At 39.1% G+C, this 23,927-nt stretch overlaps 1 protein-coding gene across 1 annotated transcript in view; it reads right to left on the reverse strand.

Moving 5' to 3' along the window:
* Positions 1-23,927, reverse strand: part of cdh2 (cadherin 2, type 1, N-cadherin (neuronal)) — a 62,734-nt gene that overhangs the window by 11,092 nt on the left and 27,715 nt on the right. The window contains exons 3-10 of the mRNA XM_053330602.1: positions 10,791-11,011; positions 6,999-7,166; positions 5,615-5,770; positions 4,199-4,343; positions 3,817-3,989; positions 2,185-2,322; positions 1,537-1,722; positions 694-947 (exon numbers count right to left, since the gene is read on the reverse strand). Coding sequence (XP_053186577.1) covers positions 694-947; positions 1,537-1,722; positions 2,185-2,322; positions 3,817-3,989; positions 4,199-4,343; positions 5,615-5,770; positions 6,999-7,166; positions 10,791-11,011 — 1,441 coding nt within the window. The remainder of the gene's footprint in view (positions 1-693; positions 948-1,536; positions 1,723-2,184; positions 2,323-3,816; positions 3,990-4,198; positions 4,344-5,614; positions 5,771-6,998; positions 7,167-10,790; positions 11,012-23,927) is intronic.

Consider the following 23,927-nt stretch of genomic DNA (forward strand, 5'->3'; position numbering starts at 1 on the left):
ATTGGTCAGAAAATACAAAAATACAAAGGATTAATCTTATCTTGTACAGACAGAAATCTTGTTGGTAAATAGTCTTTATTTCCAGTTTGGGATCTCTTTCTTCTAAAAATGCTTTTGTTTTTGTTTGTTTACATGGAATAAATATTTTAGACATCATGCATTTTGCATAATTATTCAAACTTTAGAGAACAGCCTCACAGGGGACACCAAACTGGCTTGTTGTCATCAGTAGCTCAAATTAATTTGTAGGACAAACTGTGGAATTACAAAACTAGCTTATTTCACATGGACTGTTTTCAGACAGATAAACTCTTCCACTGCCAAACAGCTGTGAGGCTGAATAAAGAATCTGAGGATCAAAAGGGAAAAAATAGGCCTTGTTCAACAAGACTGAAATGGAGACATGCTGGCAATGCAATGTTATCTAAGCAGGATTGATGGAGAAAGTCAATTTAACCCATCATGTCACTCCAGTTCCACAAATATCCTATTATTGTCCTCATTGATGTGGCGATAAAACATGTGGGATTTAAACATCTGTGCCAGACATTGTAGGAAATGAAACTGAATTGAAATGCTAGTGAAATTCTTCAAATTTTCCACATTTGTGAACTGGACTTCATTTCTTTGAAGATGTGTGAAGTTTCAATCATGCAGTTCTGGTTCTTTGTTCCCTTTTAGCGGAAAATCTACCTTATGGTTTGCTGCATGAAGCGATCAGGATCCTGTGCAGTGAAGGTCGTCAGTGATGTCTCAGGGTTCATTCCTTCATCCAGTTTAATGAATTTGGGGTTGGGTTCGAAGTATGGGCTCTCATTGACGTCTATCACTCTGATGGAGACTGTGGCAGTGGACTGACGGGGGGAGTGGATGCCTCTGGCTAGAGGAACCTCGTTTCTCGCTTCCACTGTCAGCACATAAGTCCTACTGATTTCAAAGTCAATAGGCTGGAAAAAAAAGATGATAAATAGAGTAAACAGAAAGAAATCATATTACTTTGTTGGATATGTGAAACTGGTTAGAGAACATTTAAAGAATTTAACTATTTTCTTCCTCTTGCCTGAAAATTGTGTTGTGAAAGCTCACAATAGACAGTGAAATAAAGAACATATATCACTCTGTCGTCAGATGATGGGAACAACAGCAAGCAAGCTGGTGTAAGAGTTGTGCAACCAACCAATTTAATTTGAAATGTCTTCTGAGCTTTAAAATTGTGTTCGGAGCTTGAAATATGTGTATTGCCAGTGTTAATATAATTCAATTCACACAAAATCCTCCTACATCAATATCCTACTTCCTTAATTTTTTTCAGGACAACTGAATTGTTAATTCTGTTGTTTATTGTGTTTGTCAATTGGAGGCTACAATTCATAAGACATTTTCTATCATTTCTGAAATTATTTAAACCTAAACATAAATATATTATACACACTGAATATATTATTTAATACATTATAATGCAGAGCCAACCACCCCCAAAACTTACTATAGCATATAGTACAAGATAAGGGGTGGAGTTTGAAGAGGAGGCCTTACCTTGACAACTGTTACCAGGCCCTCGTTAGTGGTTGGATCAGTGGGCACAGAGAACCTGCCAGTGGGGTCGCCTCCGGTGATTTTGTAGACAGCATTCCAGGCTGGCGTGTTGGGTTGGTCCTTGTCAGTCACCGTTAGGTTGGCCACAATGACATTCACACGGTTTTCAGGCACCTCGCCGAAAAACTGCATGAATAAACCATGAACGCAGAGCAGCGAGCTGTTAGTGATACTGCTGTGGCAGCAGAAAATACACTGATCCCTACCTCACACAGCACAGCAGGACCAATCTTGGGTAAATAGACATCTAAGGTAACTTATCATGTCGTCATGGTCATCTCATTCCCTGTCCTCCCCTGATAGCACAACAGTAGCATTACAAATTTCAGTGATTCGCGAGCACATTAAGTGCCTCTCTCAGTCGGGCAGACATCCCTGTAGTTGCATGTGTCAACATTTGGAGGGGGATATAACACTTTACGCATGGTTGGCTACTTGTGTATCTGTATGGTTTCTGAAATGCTGGGCAAGCAGAACCAGGTAAGTGAGCAGAACTGACGGCTGAGTGTGTATATATCTACATTGGGGTGAAATGGGGACCCTTGTGGTGCTTACTGTGTGGATGTATCAGATGAGTTTATTTCTTACCGTCTCAGCAGTGAACTCTGGCGGATTGTCATTAATGTCAATGACTCTGATGACAGCAGTGGCTGTGTTGGAGAGACCGTACATGGGGTTGCCCTCCATATCAGTGGCCTGGATGATCAGTGTGTACTGAGGCACTTTCTGGAGGGGTAGGAATGAGAAATGAGGATTTAATACACCTAACCTTTGAGGATAATATAACAGTGACATAGCCATATTTGGAGACTGTGTATATTATATTTACTAGATGTGTATGTGTAATCAAATGCAATTCAATCCAGTAATCCAGTATTTACAAATGATCACATTTTATCTATCATATCTTTAACTAATATTTTTTAAGACAGTAGTTAAGAGTGATCAATTGCATTACATTAAGATATGCTTCTTTCTGTCCCCTCATGTGCATTAATGAGGACAAAGGATTACTATTCAATGTAAGGCTGGTAATTACAACACTAACACACACTACAGCCTGCAAAATTAAAATACAATTCAATTAACACCTTTCCAACAGTGTCAACAAAACCTAAACATTATAAGCTTTATTCATTTAAGATGTATGTTTGGGCTATTGGATTGGATCGTGGCAGATTTTATAAGTGTCTCTAATAAGCTGGTAACTTACTTTACATCAGTAATAATGTGTTCAACTACAATGAAACAAATCTGAACTTGCTAGCTTCTTAATTATGATGACTCACGGTGGCTTTTTATATAAATCTGATTTATTCCCTGTGGGGAGAGATGCATTTGCGAGTGCATGTGTTACACCGCCGCTATGTGCACCATCATGAAGCTAACAAATGACTCTTTTCACATTAAAAGCCACTCAGGTGATGGACCAGTTGCTAGGTAATGAGAATCGGGCAAATTACTTTCATGGTGGCAACTGGCGGACATAAAACGGCGGCCCCAGGGCGGAAGTGATTGAGCAGCCACCTAGCCAGATTGCTCTCACTAGAATTGCACCAACTGGCTCGAGCTTCATATATTATTTTATTTAGTTTTTCACACAGCCATGTGATCCAATTAAATGAAAGAGGGGTAACATTTACAGCAGAGGAGAGAGAAGGAGAGAAAATATAAAGAAAGGATTCTGCTTTAGAAGAAGAAAGACAGTGAGAGAGAAAGTGAGGGAGGGGAAACATTTAGCTGCTCAGTGATGCACGCTACCTCCTTGTAAGAGTAAATAAGTGTGAAAAGGCCAAGTCCATTTTTACTTCACATTTGATTGGTAATCAGCAAAATTCACTTTGGCTCATTAGTTCTCAGACAGTCTGGATATTAGCAAAGATACCCAGGCTGTGTTTTGTCACCATATTTTAAAAATGCACAGCTCATTTATATAAACATAGAAAATTAATAAATTGATAAACATCTACAACAAGGCAGCGAATGCAATATGAAAATGTATTAATATAATGGATGGCTTTGCTAATGAAAGTCTTAAATGTCATTGCAATAATTTTAGAATATATGTAGACATTAAGAGCTGAGTTAAGAGTGGGCAACAAAATTAATGTCGACTAAATAAAGATAAAGTCATAAACACACACACACCAGAGGGTAAAGCAAAAGAGTGACAGAAAGAAAGACCACTCAGAAAATGAAGAAAGAAAAAGTGTCAGTCACCTCTCGGTCCAGGCCTGCCGCCACTGTAATGATGCCTCCTGTTTTATTGTTGATAGTGAACATGTTGGAGGTTGGACTCTCAGGATTCTGAGACAGGATCTTGTAACGCAGCATCCCATTAGCTGTTTTGGGGTCATCTTTGTCAACAGATGTTACTGTCATAACAAATGTTCCTATTGGATGGAAAGAAAGAAACAAGATGTGAATATTTTAATTTTGTCATTCTATTATTTGTATTTTGACTTCTGATCACTTTAATACAGCAGAAGCAAAGTTATTAAAGTGGCCACCCCAGGAATGTAATCAATGCTGAAGCTGAGGGCTCACACTACAGCAGATTGGTATAGTGTGATGCCGTGCTTGGCTTTAAACGGTATATTACCTGGCTTGGAACCCTCTGGAACAGTGCCGTTCCAGACCTGATGGGTGAACTCGGGTCTGTTGTCGTTCATGTCGATCACATTGATCACAATGTCAATAGGGTTTTCCACCTGGTTGCCGTTCAGGTCCACTGCATGAGCTCTCAGCTGGAGGGAAACAAACATATCCACACTATAGAACTGTTCGAGCAAATTTGGCATTACCAACACGCACAAGGACAATCCTCAACTGTTCAAACAATGTATCGGGACAAACCACAAAACATTCACTCAATGTCATCCGTTAACCTACTGTGATAATTAACTCCACTAACCATAACTAAAAATGGAAACAGTTCCGAATATTTTTTTTCAGACCAGCGTGACTAAGGGAGGAATTATGCTTTTGGTAAAGAACAAATCTTTCCCACAACTAGCTTTACCATGTGCACAGCAAAAGAGAAACAGACGATTAGATTTAGTCAGATACCTGCTGTAGAGTCGACAAAACAGGCATTTTGATTGCATTTTTTGTCTGTTGAAACATATATACTCTGATTTTATTCAGTACCATTGCCTACACTGGGCCAGCACAAGTTCTGTTTTACAAAAACAGCTCTGATCTACTGTATTTTTTCCTACGTAAACATAACTGCAAGGTTGGCGCCTAACACAGGTTTTCAATTCACAGATTTTCATCCCATTCATGCTCTAGAATAAATATAAAGTAATACAAATTACACTAAAATGAAAATAGAGTAAAATAAAATTTACAGGCTAAGTACAGTGTACATATACATAACATAGGCCTAGTATCATAGTCCATTTCAAGAGCTATATTACAGTGCCAAAATCACACATAAATAATACAATAATACAACAAATTAAAACACATTAATTACATACTTAACTAAAACAATACTGACAACTAGCTTAACATTCAAACCTGATTGATGTCCAACAGTTTATGTTAAAGCACATGACAGTAAAAATAGCATTAAGCATTAACTTATATAATTTAGAGACATTGTGATTTCATGGCTAAACCACTAATGAATAAAGCAGCTCTAGAAAGAGCTCGAGGTTATCTTAATGCATCTACCACACACACACACACAGACACACACACACACACACACACACACACACACACACTTCACTCAAAAAAAATCACGTTAAATCCTTTAAATTCTCAGACGGATAAGTCAGATTCCCTGGGAGACCCTCATCACGCCCCAGTCTTTATTGAGTCTAAGAAGACTGGTTAGGCTACACATGACCCTTGAACACATACCAGCTGGCAGGAATGTACAGCAGTGCCAGAGAAAACACATTTCTCTTAATAAAGCAGGCTGGAAGATCCTTTTATACAAATTCAGGGGTTTTATTTTCATTTTATTTGCTTTAGCTTTATTTTTAAACTATTGTGTCTGACTTACATGGAAGTTGGGGATGTGCTCTCGGTCCAGGGGTTTGTTGACGGATAGCTCTCCAGAAATTGGGTCAATGATGAAGATGCCAGTGGGGGGTTGGTCAGCACCGGGGCCTGTCACACTGTATCTTAGGGACCGGTTTTTGTCATGGTCCGATCGGATCTGTGGGTGTAAAGATTTGTTAATGATAGCTTTAAAACAGTCCTAAATATACTGTGAACGATACTGAACTGTTAAGGCTGATAGAGACATCACAATAGTGTTCTTCCTAGTTTTACATTAAAGCATAAAATTAACTGCTATATTGACCCAGACAATTTGCATCACAGTTGCAGCTACAATTAAAATTATTATCAACCTTTTAATGTTTATTGTCAAAAACCTTCTAAAGTCAGTAGGAATGTCTTAAGACCACTTGTTATTATTAAATGTCAAAGCTGAAAGTTTTCGTTTCTAATAATAAATAACAACATTTTAGAAGCTATACCGAGCAAATCTTTGATATTAAGTTATTTATTATAATTGCTGATAACTTCCTGTATATTGACTGACTTATCAACTAATGATTGAAGTACCAATTACAGTAGTGGTTTTAAAATAGGTTACGATGTGAGTAAAATAGTGCTTATAAAAGAATGTGTGTGTATGTAGTATTGAAGTTATGTCTCAGCTGGGCTGTCTATGCTGTTTGCCATGTAATCTGAGACCCTCTGTGCCTACACCCAGGATCCAAGCTAAGCAAACAGAGTATTTCCTCATCCCGTTATCATCTACTAAAGCCCAGATACAGCCCTTCTAATATGGTTGATTAAATACAGTGCATACAAATAACATGTACAAGACTTAAAACTCAGTAGGGAAGTCAGCTTAATATGTTGAAAAAGGATCTATTTCTTAACTGTCCAGAGAATTACTGTCCTCTGTCAGTCACCCACAATGAGCCCTGAACAGAGAACTGTTGCAAATGAATAGGGCCCAATAGAGCCATGATAAAAGCAGTGTAATATCTCAACAGGCAACAGAGGAACAATTGCGCTGGTGAGCACTTCAGATTTCTCTCTGCTTCTAAATAATGCCAGGTTACATTGGTACCGACTGCCCCGGACCCCGGAAACAAAAGATAAATAATACAGTGGAAAAAAGAGCCCTGGCCTTTGGCAAAGTGCTGTAAATATGAAACATTTTGTTGAAGGCATACGTCTCATGTCTGTGACCCTCTGAGTGGGAGCTCAGGGCAACGGGGACCTACAAGGTTGTCATATCAAGCAAAAGGCATTTTCTTTGAAGTTAAGAGAAGGCTGTGTTTGTGTGTCTGTGTGTGCACGTGTGTATATGTGTGTGTGTGTGTGTGTGTGCGCATGCATGCATGCGCTTGGGTGTGCTGTGTTACCCGGACAAGCTCTTGCGGGAATGGGCCTCGTGAGTTCTCCGGGACATTGATTGGGGGGATGACCCAGTCTCTCTTCATCCGTTTCAGTTGGCTGTCCATGTTTCGTGATGGAAACACTATTTCCTTCAAATCCTTGGACATGACTGGAGGGACAGCAACTTCCTCAACCTGGGAAATGGAAATGATTTAGTTAAAGAGCCGGGAGACCACATCTATGCAGTAAAACATAAGTACATATATTTTAAGCCATGCACAGCCATACAGATGGCAATGTTGGTCCATCCAACATATTTTATATACCTGTATCTAACTGATTGCCATTAAATTTTACAGAGACATTCATGTTTCCCAGAGGATGAATCCTACTGGCTTTGGTGATCATTGACCCTTTCCCCTTTACCTCGAGAGGATGACAATTTGTGGTTTTGGGTGAAATGTCTCACTAAATATTACATCAGCCAGATTTGTTTTTGGCCTGTCGTCAAGGTCCTCCCAGAATTAATGTTAATTAGCAATAGTTAATGTGATTTGCAACCGGAGCCAGTCTGGCAAGCGACACAGCAGGGGTGCTAATGCTGAGGCAAAAAACGCAGGGTCAACCCGCAAAAAAGGTTGGCTGGCTCAAAATCATAAAGCAAAGCGTTGCTTTAGTCAATCACATACATCCTAGCCATACATGAATTACTTAGTAATGTGAGCACATTATTTCTACTGTTTACATCGCAAACGTCATGGCAAAAGACAAAATTGTTGCTGCTGTGATAAATGTACAACTTGAGTTGTAAAATCAAGTCTGAGCATTACCAACAGTTAATAAGCCTTCAGACGTATTAATATGTTACTACTGGACATCAGATTTCATTGTCTCACCGGTACCTTATACATCACAATCCACCAACATGGGACCCTGCCTTGTTTTAACACAGGGCTGAATGTCCAGTCTTGTAATTATGTTTATACCATAGGCACGGACTGTAACCATTAAGCTACAATTAACAGTAACTAACTGAAGTGACAACTTACTACAAAGTGGTATGGACCAGGTAATGACCCTTCCCTTTTTGTGTATACAAGGAAACAGGCTTTCCTTTTTCTACAACATTTTCTACAATCATCCAAATGAATGCCTACTCTAAAGTGTTCAACAATCAATTATTTTACAAATTTCTTTGTATCTTAAAATATCTACATTACAACATGCAATGATATGCTTTGAAACACTTTGGTGTGGTAACGGCAGCTGCACGCCACCAGCTCTGGTTTGCTTTAAATGGCACACCTCCTCTTATGTCCTGATAAAATGCACCCACACAGACATACCAGCTTCCATAATGGATCTGCCATCCTCCCTCGGCTGTAATGAATGAGATTTGAAACAAAGGAGGATGGTACCTGCAAGCCAGACACTAAACACACAGATGGCTCAAATTGCCTATGCTGCTCCAGAGACTGAGGAGACTGAAGCAGTGCCAGAGAAAGTTAAAATAACCTTGAACAAAACAAGGCAAGAAGGAAAACAGAAAAACAATATGTAAAATCTTTCCATGTCAGTTAATGATAGGTGGGATTTCAATGCAATTGAACGTCTCTTGAAGCATCTTCCCTACTGCTGCCTGTAATTATTTGAATGTTGACTGGTCCTACAAACTACCAAAAAGTGCCCTATGCAAACACAGAAATTAATTACCAATTTTGCTACCTTATAACGTGACTACGCCGCACTCCCCCTCCTCTAACATCTGGGTAGCTGTTGGAGAGCTTCCACTAATCATGTTTGAAATCCGATTATACTGCTTTCACACATTGGAAATGCAGAGAGGCAAGCGGACAGATAGCGAAGGAGCATGCTTCAGAAATATCTATTACCCTATTAAAATGGGCACAAGTGAGAGTAGTAATTATTTGTGACCTACGTCTGGAATGATGAATGGCATGGTTGGTTTGTTCAGCTCAATGCACATCTATCTCTGGTGCACTGGAGGTCTGCACCTATCTACACTTTCCTAGCCCCTTCCATCTTCTGACTAGGAGACTACTTCAGAGTGTTAAGCTGAGTGATGGCCTGAGTGTTTGTGAGTGTCTGGCAAGGTTTTTACTTATGTGTGTATTTGCCCTTTTAGAAAAATTCTCTCTTTCAGTTTCTGAAGCGTTTTCTCCTCATGGACTGCTGTAGAGCTGAGGTTGTAATAGAGGTGGAGATAGTGGGCGAGGACACTCTCATGTTAATGAGGATATTGTTTGGCTGTCATTGATTAAAATGTTTCCCCAAGGCTGACGCATTCAAGGCACTAATAAAAAAATGTAATCACTGATGTGATGAAGAGATGCACGATGGCTGCACATGACCTCATAAACGTCCAAGATACTGGAAAGTCAATCCCTGATTTCATTACGGACAAATCAGGGCAAACCTAACAGCTCTCAACAGATACAGATGAGAGTGTAGCTGCTGATGATACAGTTGATATTTTTTTTATATATGTACAATGAGTCATAGTGAGATTATGACTCCTATTAAAAATATAAAAGGAACAGCAGGAAGCCTATGTTTACCTGTTTAGCGACAAGTATGCATTTGCCTCTGACCAACCGACAACAATGACTAATGGTATCATTAAAACCACATACCTGCAGGAGTCCCTATGGTAAATGAATGTCAGTGGCTAACGACGGTGTTTTCAAAACCCACGAAATCATTGCTGGCTACAAGTTTAATTTCGGCCCAGCAGACCACTGCACCCTCGGCACTGACAGTAACTACATATAACTGTCTGCATTTAGTTTTAATCTGCACCCACATAAAATACAACGCCAGCCTTTCTTGACATTATCTGTGGTGCTGCACATGTAGAAATGTCCACTTATGGCCATTTGTTTAAGTATATTACGGGGATTAAAAAGAAAAGCTCATTGGTCTGTGTAAAACAAACACAATTATTGCATTTGGGGGTGCTCATTAAGACAGCAGAAGGCTAATACTAAAAGATCTTGCAGCAATTATTATTAACTTATGCACATATAGGCTTACTTATAGCCCTACAGAATAGCTCAGGACTGAGAGTAGAAGACAGAGTTGAAAGTAGCATGTGTCTATCGATGCGAAGCATCATTCCTGTAAGTTTAAAGCAACAGATATTATCTAATTTAGCAGGGTCACATAATCCTCTGGCACTGAAGTTAAAACCTCTACAATAACACAGTCTTTAGAGCTTCCTTTCATTTCCTGGTTACAAGGCGGACGGACGGGGCATGTGCAGTTCTTTTCTGTACACCTCCTCTGATCCTCGGCCAGCGGCAATGTTGACATATGAGCACATGGTCATTCAAACTAATCGCAGATGACTGCACAACACGACCAGCGGAACAGTTAAAACGACACTCCACAGCTCAGACAGATGCTTCCTGTCTTCCAAAACACTGAAAGAGCTGTGTCCCCTTTTGGATGATAAGGCAATAATCTTACAATCACAAGACATGCTCACTGAAATCAACTTTATGAGGAGCTATTTTGCATCTGCTCTTGCTACCCACTGACCATGTTGAGTATATGTTTGTGCTCACAGTAAATTGACACATTAAGTTTTAATTAGCAAGCATCCATCCAGTCTCTCGGAACACCTGCTACAATTTAGGGAACTAATCATCTGTTAATGTGCAGTGTGCCTGATAAGCTTAAGTTATTTGATGCAAGGGCAGAATTGATCATTCCACCTTTCTACTGAAGTAACACAAGTCAGACAATCAACAAACAAGACAGAAACGTTACAGAAAAGTTGTTGAGGTTTTATTCACCTGCTGGCTGGAGAGCGTGGAGGTTGCCACCTGGACTTGGGTCACCCACTGCTGCTGAGTGGTGTCATCACTGGCCTTGATCAGCAGCGGTGACGCTCGGAGCCCAGAGAGCTGAAGACTCCTGGCGGCATACACTGCTCCATCTGCCTCTATCCGGAAATCAGATGGGTTACTGCATTCAAAGCGCACCAGACCACCTCGGCCACAGTTGAAAAACCTCACTGCAAAAGAAGAGAGAGAGATAGATTTCAGTATAAAATTAGCCAAACAGTGAAAACAGAAAACCTGAAAAAAACAACCTAAAAGATAAAGACAAAAGGAGGTGGAAGACAGACAGTCTGACAAACACACAGACAGACAGAAGGTCCACAAAGGTTTTCTGATTCTCTCTCTCGCTCATACATTATTCACTTCAAGCTGTGCCCCAAAGGTATTTCTCAAAACAGGTGCAGTGGAGGAGAGAGTTGGAGGGAGAGAAAACTGAAGAAAAAAGGGAAGAGAGTCCCTTAAGGGCTATTAAAGACAGAAAACCCAAAAACATTACATTTAAAATCTGATGTGTAAATTAGTATAAAATCCTTGTGTTCAGGATTAATAAAACAGAATAGGAAATAGAAAGTGCATATAAACACGTTAAATTCTCCTAGACTGTAAATCTTATATTATTTCCAGCTGCGGCCATCGCATGCTAGCTTTGTCCCCCATGACATACAGGGATGCCTTCCGTGGATGACTACCGATCCTCTGTTCCTCCAGAGACAGCAGTAAGTGCGTGTGATGTTTATTTCATCAGAGCGTACACACATAAAACACAGACACTCACACGCGCATAAAGACATGGCCGACATGTGGCTTATGGGGGGCCCCGACGCCCACAGGTGCCTCGGTGGCAGTGGTACAGCTCGAGTTCATGTTACAAGTGAGTGACAGTACAGCACAGCCTGCGTAACTCCTACGTGCACACGCACACAAACACACATACCTAAGAGCTTCATTGTGTGATTCTTTTGTGTGTGTATATGTTTCCCTTGTAGGCCCCCCTCATGTTTATAGCACACAAAAAGGCATAAAGGGAAAGATAAAAATTCCTCCCGGCCACAGAGATCACAACGTTACCATATATCTTTTGTGTTGAGGCTCTGCTGGTGCTGCTTTGAATTATTAAAGCAGATGTGGAATTACTTAACAAAAGCCTTGAAGGAGGGTACCTAATCTTCCTTTGTGCTGCTACCTTGGGGACCCAGTGGTGTCTTCAGAGTATCATCTGCACTCACAGCGCATCGAATTCCTCTGGGTTTGAGGAGAGGATGCAGTGGATCAGCTTGGGGTCTAAAGGAAGTCATAAATTTAACCTACAGGCCTAATTTAATAGTATCACCCAAACACTTGCAATCAATTATCCCAAAGTGCACTGCACCACAATACTGATAAATCCCACAGTGATGATATTGGAGAATTTATTACTTTTTTCTGCTTGTAACAGACAAGGCACATGTTTTTAAGTAGATGTCCTTGGCTTCCCACTGACAAAGATGTACCTGTTCAAGGTTTCCTCAGTGAGCAACAAAAGGCAGAATTCCTGAAAGTAACAGTGCAGCATGAAAGGAAGGACAAATGTTCCTTAAAAAAATATTATATGCAAGTGAATTTGGTGAAAGAAAATAAAAATACAAATACCTGAACATTTGCCCAACACAAACTAAAATGTTTTGAATTGGAGAAATTCTAAGCAAGCGGAAAAGAAAGACAGAATCCAAAATGCAAGGTCGCCAAAGTAAAGTTTTGAAATTGACGTGCAGTGGAGCTAATCACAATGTATTCATCCTGATGGATGAAAATGCAATCTTGCTTTACTTTATCAAAACTCAAACAGGGGGAACAACTCATCTGCGAGGACCATATGCTGCATCCCATTCCACCCCACTAACAGATTAAAAACAGACAAAACAAGAAGTCTGAACTGAAAACTACACTTTTTTTTTCAAAAGACTTGCCAATTATCTAAATACTACTCAACTGCATACAAGGTGAAATAGCATCGTAGGAGGGCCAGCAGTTCCATTAATGAAGATAGAAGATGACCAGGTCTTTCTTCTATACTAGAATACACTTGATATTGACCATCTCTTTCCTCACTGCTTTTGTGCAATTACCCTTGACCAATTAGTTTTTTTCCCTGTTTGAACCTGGCAAAGCTGACATCAGATAGATGACCTTCTCTCTCTTTGAAGGTTTTTCCTTAAAGCCAGCTGCCTGAAAACTCAAAGCCTTCAGGCAATCACAAGTCAGCAAGATACTCAAACAGAGGAAGAATACAGAGTAAGGCTCTGTCAAAATAACTCACAATACAGCAGGAGACAGTCTGTAGATTTAAGAAGGTTCTCAATGTTGGAAGTAAGTAAAGTCTCACTAACACTACTCCAGACTTGCCAACCTTGAAAGAATTTTATGAGTACAAACCCCCCGGACCCAGGGACAATACACCAAAGACCACGCAGGCCAGGCCCATCCAACAGTCCAGTCCACCGCCAATGTTTACCACCACTGAAATACCTAGCATTAGATTGCGGAAGCAAGCATAATACTTTCACTCAAGTTTTATTATCACAACAGCTTTGCGGTCATTACAATGACAATACAGATGAACTGTGCACAGTTACTCCTTTCAACTCTTTTTGAGAAAACTGGTCATTTTGTTGTTTTGTTATGTTTTTTTGACTCTGTTTTTTGGGTGGATTCAATTAAATTTTTAGATTTAAGAGATTTATTTAGATTTAACTTTCTGAAATAGACAACGGGCGAAAAGGGACCAGCTATTTGACTGGCTTGCTTGCAGCACTGAACTGAACTGAGGCGTGAAGCTAGGCGAGGCGGGGCAGGGTGGTTGGGTGAAAATTAAGCGTTCTGATTGGCCGAAAGCACTCAGCGTGATCAAACAATATGCATACTTTAGAACATGGAATCATACAAGCGTCAAAATGTGTGACCGCTACGCAAAATGCGTACATGTTGGCAGGTCAGCTATTCTTAGTGAGATACTTGGATTATGAATATTGTAAATTGCTGTTCAAAAAATGTAACCAGAGCTGACATTTTTTTTTTTAATCTTTTGAAAAAGAATGAATTATTTAGCAATTATTTAGATTACTTGTCAAAGGCATTGTTCAACCAATCATACTAAACCTTAATGGTTTCAGCTTGGGTGTTCTAGCTATTTGAAGGCATCAACTTTGACTTTGTTTTTCACAAACATCTGAAGTTTTATTGACCAAACTTAACATTAAAATAGAAGATAACCCACACTCTCATTAGTAGAGCTAATTGGTAGCTTGCTCAAACTACTACTTTATTCACTAATTTAAACTGGACCTAAAAGCATTTAAGTGTCTCACACTCTAATTTTTGTATTCACGGATATCCTCATCCTTCCTCTTGAGGCTGCAGCCAAAGTGTTTTTTTCTCTGTCCTACTGGCACTTTTTGACTATACATTTTTTGTGAATCTGTTGAGCGGTTCACTTGACAGCAGTCTTCCCCCAGTGAGTTTTTTTTTAGCCCAAGCCTCTTGTTGAGCTGAGCTCAAGCTCTTTAACATTGTCTGAAATTTGGCCATCAGAACACCTCTGAGAGGCCCTTCAACAGTCAGCCCCCACTGCAATCACTGCACAAACTCCCAGCAGGCATGACCATTTCCAATGATAATGAATGGAAATGTCCCGCATGTGTCTATTCATTTATCAGACACACACTGGTGCCTTATAAAACCACAGAAATGTGTAGTGTGGCCCTGCTTAAAACCTGACTGCTGCAAGTTATCTATATCTAGATATATTGGCTCCCTAAGGTACAGGGCTAAAAGAAATCTTGGCTGCCACGCCCTATCAGACATGTCGTCATGGGTACAACGATAAAGGCCTTTGGTTTGCACAGAAATGCCGATGCAGCAGAGGGGGACTGGGGGTTGGGGGTTAAAAAAAAGAGGGGGAGAGAGAGAGGGAGGGAGAAACAGGCTTGTCAGCAGAAAGGCCTGTCCAACTAATGCCCTGCACCGGGGCCCAAAATTATCTCCGACTCAATGATCCTATTCACAGTTTAGATGCCCCCCTCACTGACAAGCAACACAAAAACCCCGGCTAACCTCTCCGAAGTACGAGAGTGCCTCTCTATTGTCTACTCCATCACGTGATAACTCTGACTCAGACAGACACAAATAGTTAGAGAGAGATAGAGAGAGGCACAGATACATTTAATTTGGAACATGGAATGCGGTCCGTGACTTCACAGAGGCAAAGAAAATGTTCCACAGTCTCAGCTTTTATGCCTGCCTGCCAAATACACTGGCTGCAAGTGAGCAGGCTGAAAGTCCCTCTAATGTGCTGTAAATGTGACAAGACTGAAACCTCTCATGTGAGATCATCCCAATATACCATCATTCATTTCTGGGAAGTGAGTTTACTGACAGTTGAGAAATACTCAGCATAGGTGTTTCATCAGTAGCTGTGGATAAATGCAGACCCAGGCAAATACCCCAGTGGCCTCTCCCTGGCAAATGGTACAACACCCCTGACAAAATGCATTATTCACAAATGAATGTGACCAGGTTTAGTAGAGTGGCCCGCACTGGCAATGAGACAATGCAATATGAAGCAGAGGCTCCCACTGAATGTGCTGCGTGAGACATCCATGCCAGCACCACTGTTTATAAGATCCTGTTAAGCCCCAGTGGAGCTCGCACTCTGGTACCTCAATTCAAACTGCTGTAATATGAAATTCTAATCCTGTTCAAAATTGGGGAGAACATGTTAAATTAAGGTCAGCATTCTCTAACAACATACATTTTGTGCCCGACCACAAAAATATCTTTCACAGCATATTCTTTAATTGCCCAATTATTGCACAAAATGCTAAAATCACAATACACTTTTTTTTTTTAATAGGATGGCTGCTTGCTATGCACATTTATATGTTATTCTTTTTAACTGTACTTTTTTTCTAATGCTATCTTTAAAGAAATGATCTATAGTTTCAAGTCTGGCAGGTTAAAAAAAAAAAGAACCACTTACTACATCACAATGGTCTCAATTATGGGTATTTTTATGTAGATGTGTCAAATGTGAGACAATGTGAGACGATTAGGGGTCTAACAGTATATGTACCTGTACTGAACAGTCACGGTACGGACATCACAAGTCGTGTGTCAGTTGTATGAACGAAACACTCGGTGACGTAAGCAATTACTGTCAAAATAGTGTGATAATCCACTTACTCCAACATGAAGAACAATTCATCTAGAGCGCAAGTTCCACCCGGAATGTTTAGCAGCGCATCATTTAGCTCTAGTATACCTCATGGATATATGCTAGATGGGTTAGCCAAAGTAGCCTGCTTACCCTGGTTACCGGTCGCTGCTGTCAGAATCACAAATAAGACACTCATAACACTGACCGAGTGCAACACTATTATTAAAACATGCTGTTATCTCTGTAGTGAAACAATACTGTGTCCCCTCCCCTGTCTGTGATGGTCACATTTTCACTCCATCTTTGAGCCAAGCCGTTCAGAACAACGATAAACACATTTGTTTTCAGCACCCCTTTTAATGATTTTAAAGCAAATCATTATTTTATGCTACAACCTTATATTTAATGCTGGGGGGTAATTGTATGTTTTCATGTTTTCATGTTTTTACTATTATTGGGTTTTATTTTCATTTCTCAAATTACATGTTTTTATGTTTTTCATTTCCAATTCTTACTGGTAAATGTTTGTTTTAGGTAAAGCACATTGAGTTGCCATTGTATATGCAATGCGCTACATAAATAAAGCTGCCTTGCCTTAAGAATCAGTTTAGAGTCAGAGAATGAAACAAGTAGTTAAAAATTCCCCCTGACTGATATATTATTATACATGGCATCGTTAGATTATGAATACAGAAGCATCAGTGTGTAATCAGCATGTTACTGTTGTAGCTGCTGGAGGTGGAACTAGTTTCAACTAATTATATACAGGTAGACCATAAATCAACAGCTGTCGGCGGGTGTCCAGATTCCTTGCAAGAAACATAAAGGTTGTTTTTTCTTTTGCACAGCAGTACAACATCTAAACCGTTTCTGTAATAGTTTCCACAGCAGCACAACTCAACTGTTTCAGTAATAGTTCAAGCCAATGAGCCATTGTTGGATGTTTACATTTTCTTTATTTTCAGCATTTCTCTTTTTTTTCTGCAGTACCAAAATCTCAATGAACCTTGACCTTAAAAACCAACTTTGAATTTTGTTTATCATCACCCACATAGTAAAGATGCAGTTCCAGTTTTTGCACAAATGTATAAACTATGCGCATTAAAATACATAAGACAACAATACATTGCATCAAAGATCAAGTAAATAAATGTGGGAGAAAACATCATCAATCTTTCATAGCACTGGAAAAGGGGCAATTATGGCAATCAAGGTGACGCTATGTTCCACTGCTTGACTGAATAAAAACATGTCCAAATATCTATGTATTCAAAAAACACACACAAAAAAAGCTGAGAAGCAGCCATAAGGCTTCGGTACGTTTCTGTTTTCAGAAAATAGTGTATTCTTCAGAGAAAGTAAACTGTTTGTAGCTGAAGCTTGGATCTGGGAGTGATGATACTGCCTTTTTGCCAGACTAAGCCCTTGAAGGCGTTTTACTAATGAACTGCACTTCAAACACGCAAAGCATCCCATGCATTTATAGCTGGGCCTAAAATATGTAAGGGATTTGCATGAAAAAAACATGCAGTGTTTGTGCTCTGTTCAGTGTCTAGCAATTAAGAAAACTAAAGAGGAATTGCATCAGAGCATACCCACATTTAACAAGCAGCTGGCTCATTTTCCTAGCTTGATTGCAGTGACCATTCCCCCAGCATTTGGTTTGTGTATTTGTGCATATTGTTAGAGTTATTTCTCCTTCCTAAAATTGCTGCCTTGATTGGAGAATTGCGATGGGGGGCACACAAAAAGCATATTGACACCACCTTCTCTTATCACACACACCCACATTGATATAAACACTCAAAGTATATATATACACGTTTGAATGGCCATGAGAGCTTGCTTTTTCTCAAATACAGACATTTTTTAAGCTGTCTTGATCTACCAAACTAGCCCTTAGAGGGAGGAAACAAGCATTTTGACATTTGTATCCTTTTTACACTTGCATTTATATTACATTAGCACATGATCATTTGTTCTCCCAGAGCACAGCAAGTGTGTTTGGCAATTTTTGTATTCAATAAGCCAATTACGACATCAAAAATCTTCCCAACAGACCAAGAGTCACCTCAATTTCCTTTCAAGTGCCAGAGCATTTCCCTGTTCCTGTTAGGTATAGAGGCTGTGTTTTCTCTCAACATTGATTAGCCACAAGGAAACAACCATTAGCCCTCTCCGCTGGTAGTCTAATGTAGGGCTGCAACAATGAATCGATAAAATCGATAAAGATCGATTATTAAAAGTGTTAGCAACAAATTTCATTATCGATTTGTTGTGTCGCGCGATTAATGCATTACTTTTTTTTTTTTTGTTTGAATAATGCATTACTCGCCAAGTCGTGGAGCAGTTCAAATGGAGCTGAGCAGAGCCGGTATCGTCAGAAGTGGAGAAAATGGTCCGCCCGAAATCTTCTAAAGTGTAGGAGCAGTTCACACTACATACAACTAGAAAGTGTGTTCAGCGTCCTGCCGAGGCTGGCACATGCACACGATTGGTTTTTCTATCGCTTTTGCACATCATGTCAATGATATAATGTCACAGTGTGGATCATTAACCTTGTTGCAGTGTGCTCCCTGGTTATAGTTAGTGAACTATTGAGCTTCTACCTGCTAAGACCGCACAGTCAGCAGTAGGAGATGAGGAGAGCAGCACATAGTTAGTGCCCATAGTTTGTATGGTGGCCTAATGATGGTCAATACAAAAATAAACACATTTCATACAGTTTATATGTAGTTTCACAAACACATAGTTGTATTTTTTTCTGGGTTGTGTGTGAAAATCATTAAGAATAATATAAAACCAGTCTGTATACCACCAAGATGAACTGCTTTAGACTTTATTCTTGGTTGACACTGCTGGAGGGTAATGTTGATTTATAAGTGTGCTCTATTTGTGTGAAACAGGTTTTTTTATTACCAATATATTGCAATATATAATACAACCCTTTTAATTTATATACTAGAACCGCCACTGAATGTTGAAACAAATCCTCTTAACAGGTTTATAATTTAAATTTTTCTTTATTATTTATTGTTTCAACAGCTCAGGTCGATTGAACAACAGAAAATACCTCTTTTGTATGGCATACATGTTTTTTTGTTAAAGCTATCAGACATCAACATTTAGTTGTTTTGTTTAAAGTATTATTTATCATTTCATATCATTTTAACAGCTCAGGGACATCCAAGCTCATGGTGCAAAAAGGTTACTGAAAGCAACCAGCCTCTGTGAGCTTCCCCAAAATGACAATTAGTGAGAGTCTCTTATTCCAGAGGCAAAACAGGTTTATCTGCAAAGAATAAATATATGATTATGAGCTCTTTTGAATAAGTAATATTTGGCCTTTGAAAATAAGCAATCTCCGCGAGTTGGTAGTGAAGGAGAAGCACAGGGGGACATCACAATTATTCTCAGGCCTTTGTTGGGTAAATGAAATGATTCTGTGTTTTCCAGTACAATGACAGCCAAGCATTGTGTGGATTACTGTGTCACTGGAGACAAGAGCTGATAAGGCTAAGCTACATCCTTCTGCAGTTATCAGCGCATAGCTACCAGGATTTTGTTCTGTGAGTTATTGAGACGAGCGGCTTGATACAGAGGCTTTAGTGAGGTATTAAACTGACCACATTACTGGGATGTCAAACACTCCTAGTCTTTATGATGCCTTTCAGAAAAGTAATGTGAACACTGAAAATGCATGCAAGTGAAGCTCATTATAGAAAATATTCCAGCTACAATTATGAAAGCCGATAGCTTTATAAATTGCAGATGGAAAAAAAATCACACAAGTCTTTTCTAATTCAGGTTCAAATGATGATCATTGATACTTTAAAATAATGAAACCAAAATGTAAATGTAACCATGTAATACTACCATAGCGTCATGTCTCTAAATTGTGGTGCCTAGGCTACAAAGCCCAGCTGTTAGATCCTCTCAGATGTAAATCAAAGTTATATGAAATAAGGTGCCTGACTTCATATCCATAACAGCTATTCTTTGACCCAATGCTGTCCTCTCATAAAAAGGTCACAGGTTTTTAATTGCTCTGTATACCCTAATTCATCTCATAACTGCTGGAACTGATCACTTTGTTCAGTCTACAAAAGGGAGATGAAAAAAAAAACAGGTACAGTTAAAATAAAGCAATCTGTGTGAGGTTGGAGGGCAGATGCAGGTTGAGACACTGAAATGCCCTTTAAAAATCAGACTGTGAATAATACGTCATTTCAGGTGTCCACTTACATCACATTTTATTGTGTCTGTGTAACAGAGGTCATTCTCTGGTGACCATACACTGCAGTAACACACATTTTAAGAAATGCTCCACTGCAATGTGCAACCATCTCTGCTGTGCCATGACACTATTACAGTGCTACTACATCTGAAGCATTTCCAACTGGAGAGACAGTTAACTCATTTGTGAGGCTCTTGTGAGAAATAACCATTAATAGATAAATAAATGCATTTGTATAATACTTTTAATGACAGAAACAATCACAAATTCAAGGAAAACACAAGAACACCAAAATGCAAGCATACAATTATGAAAAAGCAAGTGAGTGGAAATGTGTCAGTATTTACAATATAAAAGCAAAGCCAGTGTCAGCAGATTGAATACTAGCTGGAAAACTACTCCAAAGCCGATGTGCCAGTGCAGCAAAAGCTCCATCAGTCTTTGACCTTAACCTGGACTCTGGAACAGCTAGAACGCCTAACCCAGCAGATAGAAGACGCCTTTTGGACAGTAAAGAGTCAGAGTTCACTGACGTACTCTGGGACATGGCCAGATAAATCCTTGTAAGTCATGAGGAAGATTTTAAAATGGATTCTCAAAAGATACATGTGTTACTTGTGCAAAGAGGCTAAAACTGGGTTGATGTGAGAAAAGTGTTTGGTCTTTGGTTAAAAGTCTGGCTGCAGAGTTCTACAGTCTGAAGTTGAGTTGCTCTGATCTCAGAAATATTCCTGAGTTGTAGTTGTAGTACCATGATTGTACTAATTGCTTTGTTCTTTTGTTCACAGCTTTGCTCACTGTTGAAGAGAATCCCCAGGTTCTTAGCAAAAACCTTAATATTTGGGATAAGGGGAGCGAGCGGTGGCTAGACTTGATTATGGAGGTGCTCAGGGCTGATGATAAACACCTCTGTTTTGTCTGATATTAACTGTAGCTGCAACATTTTGTGACATCCAGCCTGTTCACGCTCTGAAGTGTGGGTAGTTTGTTACATTCAGACGGTTTAATGGAGAGATATAATTGTGTATCATCTGCATAACAGTGAAACATCAGATGCTGATCACTTTAATTTAGTATGCATCTACTGTGAATAAAGACACTACTTGAAAAAATAGACAGATTCAGTAAGAAACCTAAATATTTTTTGTCAGTATGAAAACCACATCCATTCCATCAATTGTATGTATTATTTTATGTATGGAAGACAATGTAAATACAATTGTTGAACAAGATAAGCCTAGTGAGCAGTTTGCTTGTATTCAGCTTGTAACAGCTGATACCACAGCTACATATTCATTTCAGTAAATATTTTTGGAGGTGAATGTAAAAAGAGTCCAAAAGAAAGGACAAGCTATAAGCTATAAGCTATAAGCAGAGAATGAATTCAATAGCTACAGTTGCTGATCACTATGAACCTAAGGCTTCAAGCTGACCTGATACTTTCTGAAGAGGTATGATCACGAGGGCCGAGCACTAAAACTGCCTGAGTGCAACCTGTAATGTGACATTATTAGCTTCGTTTGATCTCAAAAGCACAGACTCAAAGCGGTTTAGTTCTACCCCTTGATCATTTCTGTCAAAATACCAACATAAAAAAAATCAAAGAGACAAAGAAGGAGGCAGTGACCACAGATGAAGTAACCTCCATTGGCATGCTCACATGGTCTTGTAAGACTTTTTATTTCATCACACTAAGCAGAGTAGTTCCTGGTCTGATTTGTTGCTGAGAGAGAAAGCCCAGAAATATATCTCTGTGCCCAGAACTGTACCAATCATTGTTCCACAGAGACCATCATTATCCAGTGCTTTTTGTGGAAAGACAGCATAGGTGACTTATGCAGTGATGTCAATGTCTCATTTTGCTTTGTGTGGAACACTAATAGTGTTAAAATCATGTCTAGTTAGGCTATGCTCTCCAGCTGTAGTAAATACTATCTTGTCAAGCACTGCCACCCAACTCTGTCATTCAGTATTGGTTATTGTTAAAAAGAGAAATGTCAAATTACATAATGATTGGTGTACACAACAAGTTACTTACTGGTTTAGAAAGTGAGTGGGACTGTTTTGGGTTTAGGAAGTATTGGCGTCTGTGGTCAGACAGGGTTACTGCCTGAAAGAAATGGTCCAACACCAGTATGTGAGCAAATATTGTTTTGGCAAAGACTGGAAACATATTGTATCCATTAAGTCCTGACCACTCACATATTTGTCATTGGTGCAGTGGAGGAATTACAATCGGAAGCTGTGTATTAAAGCACTTTTTGGCATACATGCAGACAGGAGAGAAATAGATTATGCTATGTGGTTTCAGAACTTTTTAAATCATTTCTTTTCTTTTTAAAAACTTTGTTACCATCAAAGTACTGACCAGATTTCTTTTTTCTGTTAAAGAAAAAACTAAAAACTTACAGCAGTTGACATCTCATACTAAACTTTTACTTTACTTTCACTTTTAAATTTCAGATGCCCGGTTTGTGTTTACAATAGAAATGAAGATGAATTTCATTGAATAAAAATGACTTTATGTTATATATATAACTACAAATCTTTCATCTCTTGCATAAAGCAGATTGTACATTGGATATGTTCCAAGACAGTGGAGAGACAGTCAGGACCTTTACTGAGAGACAATAAACCACACACTTCATTAAAACTTTGATTTCAAGAGTGCAAAGGTTGTGTGTTCAAGAAGCAGGGGCCATTTCCCCAGAGATCAACCACCAGGAAAGCTATTTGTACATTATCAATTTTGATAAAATTAACATGGTTGTATATTATGATGTGATTAAATTCAGACAAATCTCTAACCTCCTGTGTCATTGCTTGTGATGCAGTTCGTTTAATACTGCAAGAAAGCAGATCCAGCCATTGTAAATAATAACCATCATGTGTGACTGGGGTAGGTCCTCTCTTCTTCATATGTGACATGCTCCACACTTACCTTATACAGCAGCCCACAGTAAATACTGATCCTAATATGTGAGAAGTGCTTTGTGTCTAGTGATAAATGTAACCATCACCATCACCTTATTGTATTTAAACACATTTTAACTTTCATTTAAATGCATGGTGCTGAATAAGTCACACAAATGTGTAGCCAGAATATACAAAATGGCAAGGACGACATGTGATAGTCAAGGTAATGTAAAATAATAATATGAATAATATACCTATTAAAATGCATTGTTACCATTATCTGTTTAGTGAGTCACATTCACAAGTGACTGGAAATTAAGGCAGTCTGTAAATCAGAGCAAAGCAAAACGTGAAGCCAATTCTACCTGTATTAATCAGGTGTGTATACATGTCACAGACATTTTTTATTTTTATTTTTTAGTTTCCTTTAAGGTTCTTTTTTTGGCCTGATTCCACCTCCTTTTAGGACTGCCTGAGTGTCTTTAGTGTGTTATTGACTGACTCCCTGATTCTCCTGTTTTAGTTAAGCAGTTGCTCGGGTGGACTTGAACCTTTATGATTCTTCGAGTACATTAAGTTTGATGACTCCGGCAAATTTACAGAAACCTCCCTCTATGTTCAACCGGAGATGAGATCTAATCGAGCAAAATAAACTAAAATACTTGAGAAGATGGACAATAGCTGGATAAGATTATAATGCCTTTACACAAATGAAATTTGAACTAATTTATTGATGATAATGACT

Source organism: Scomber japonicus, chromosome 12 (assembly GCF_027409825.1).
Source record: "Scomber japonicus isolate fScoJap1 chromosome 12, fScoJap1.pri, whole genome shotgun sequence".
Taxonomy (NCBI): Eukaryota; Metazoa; Chordata; class Actinopteri; order Scombriformes; family Scombridae; genus Scomber; species Scomber japonicus.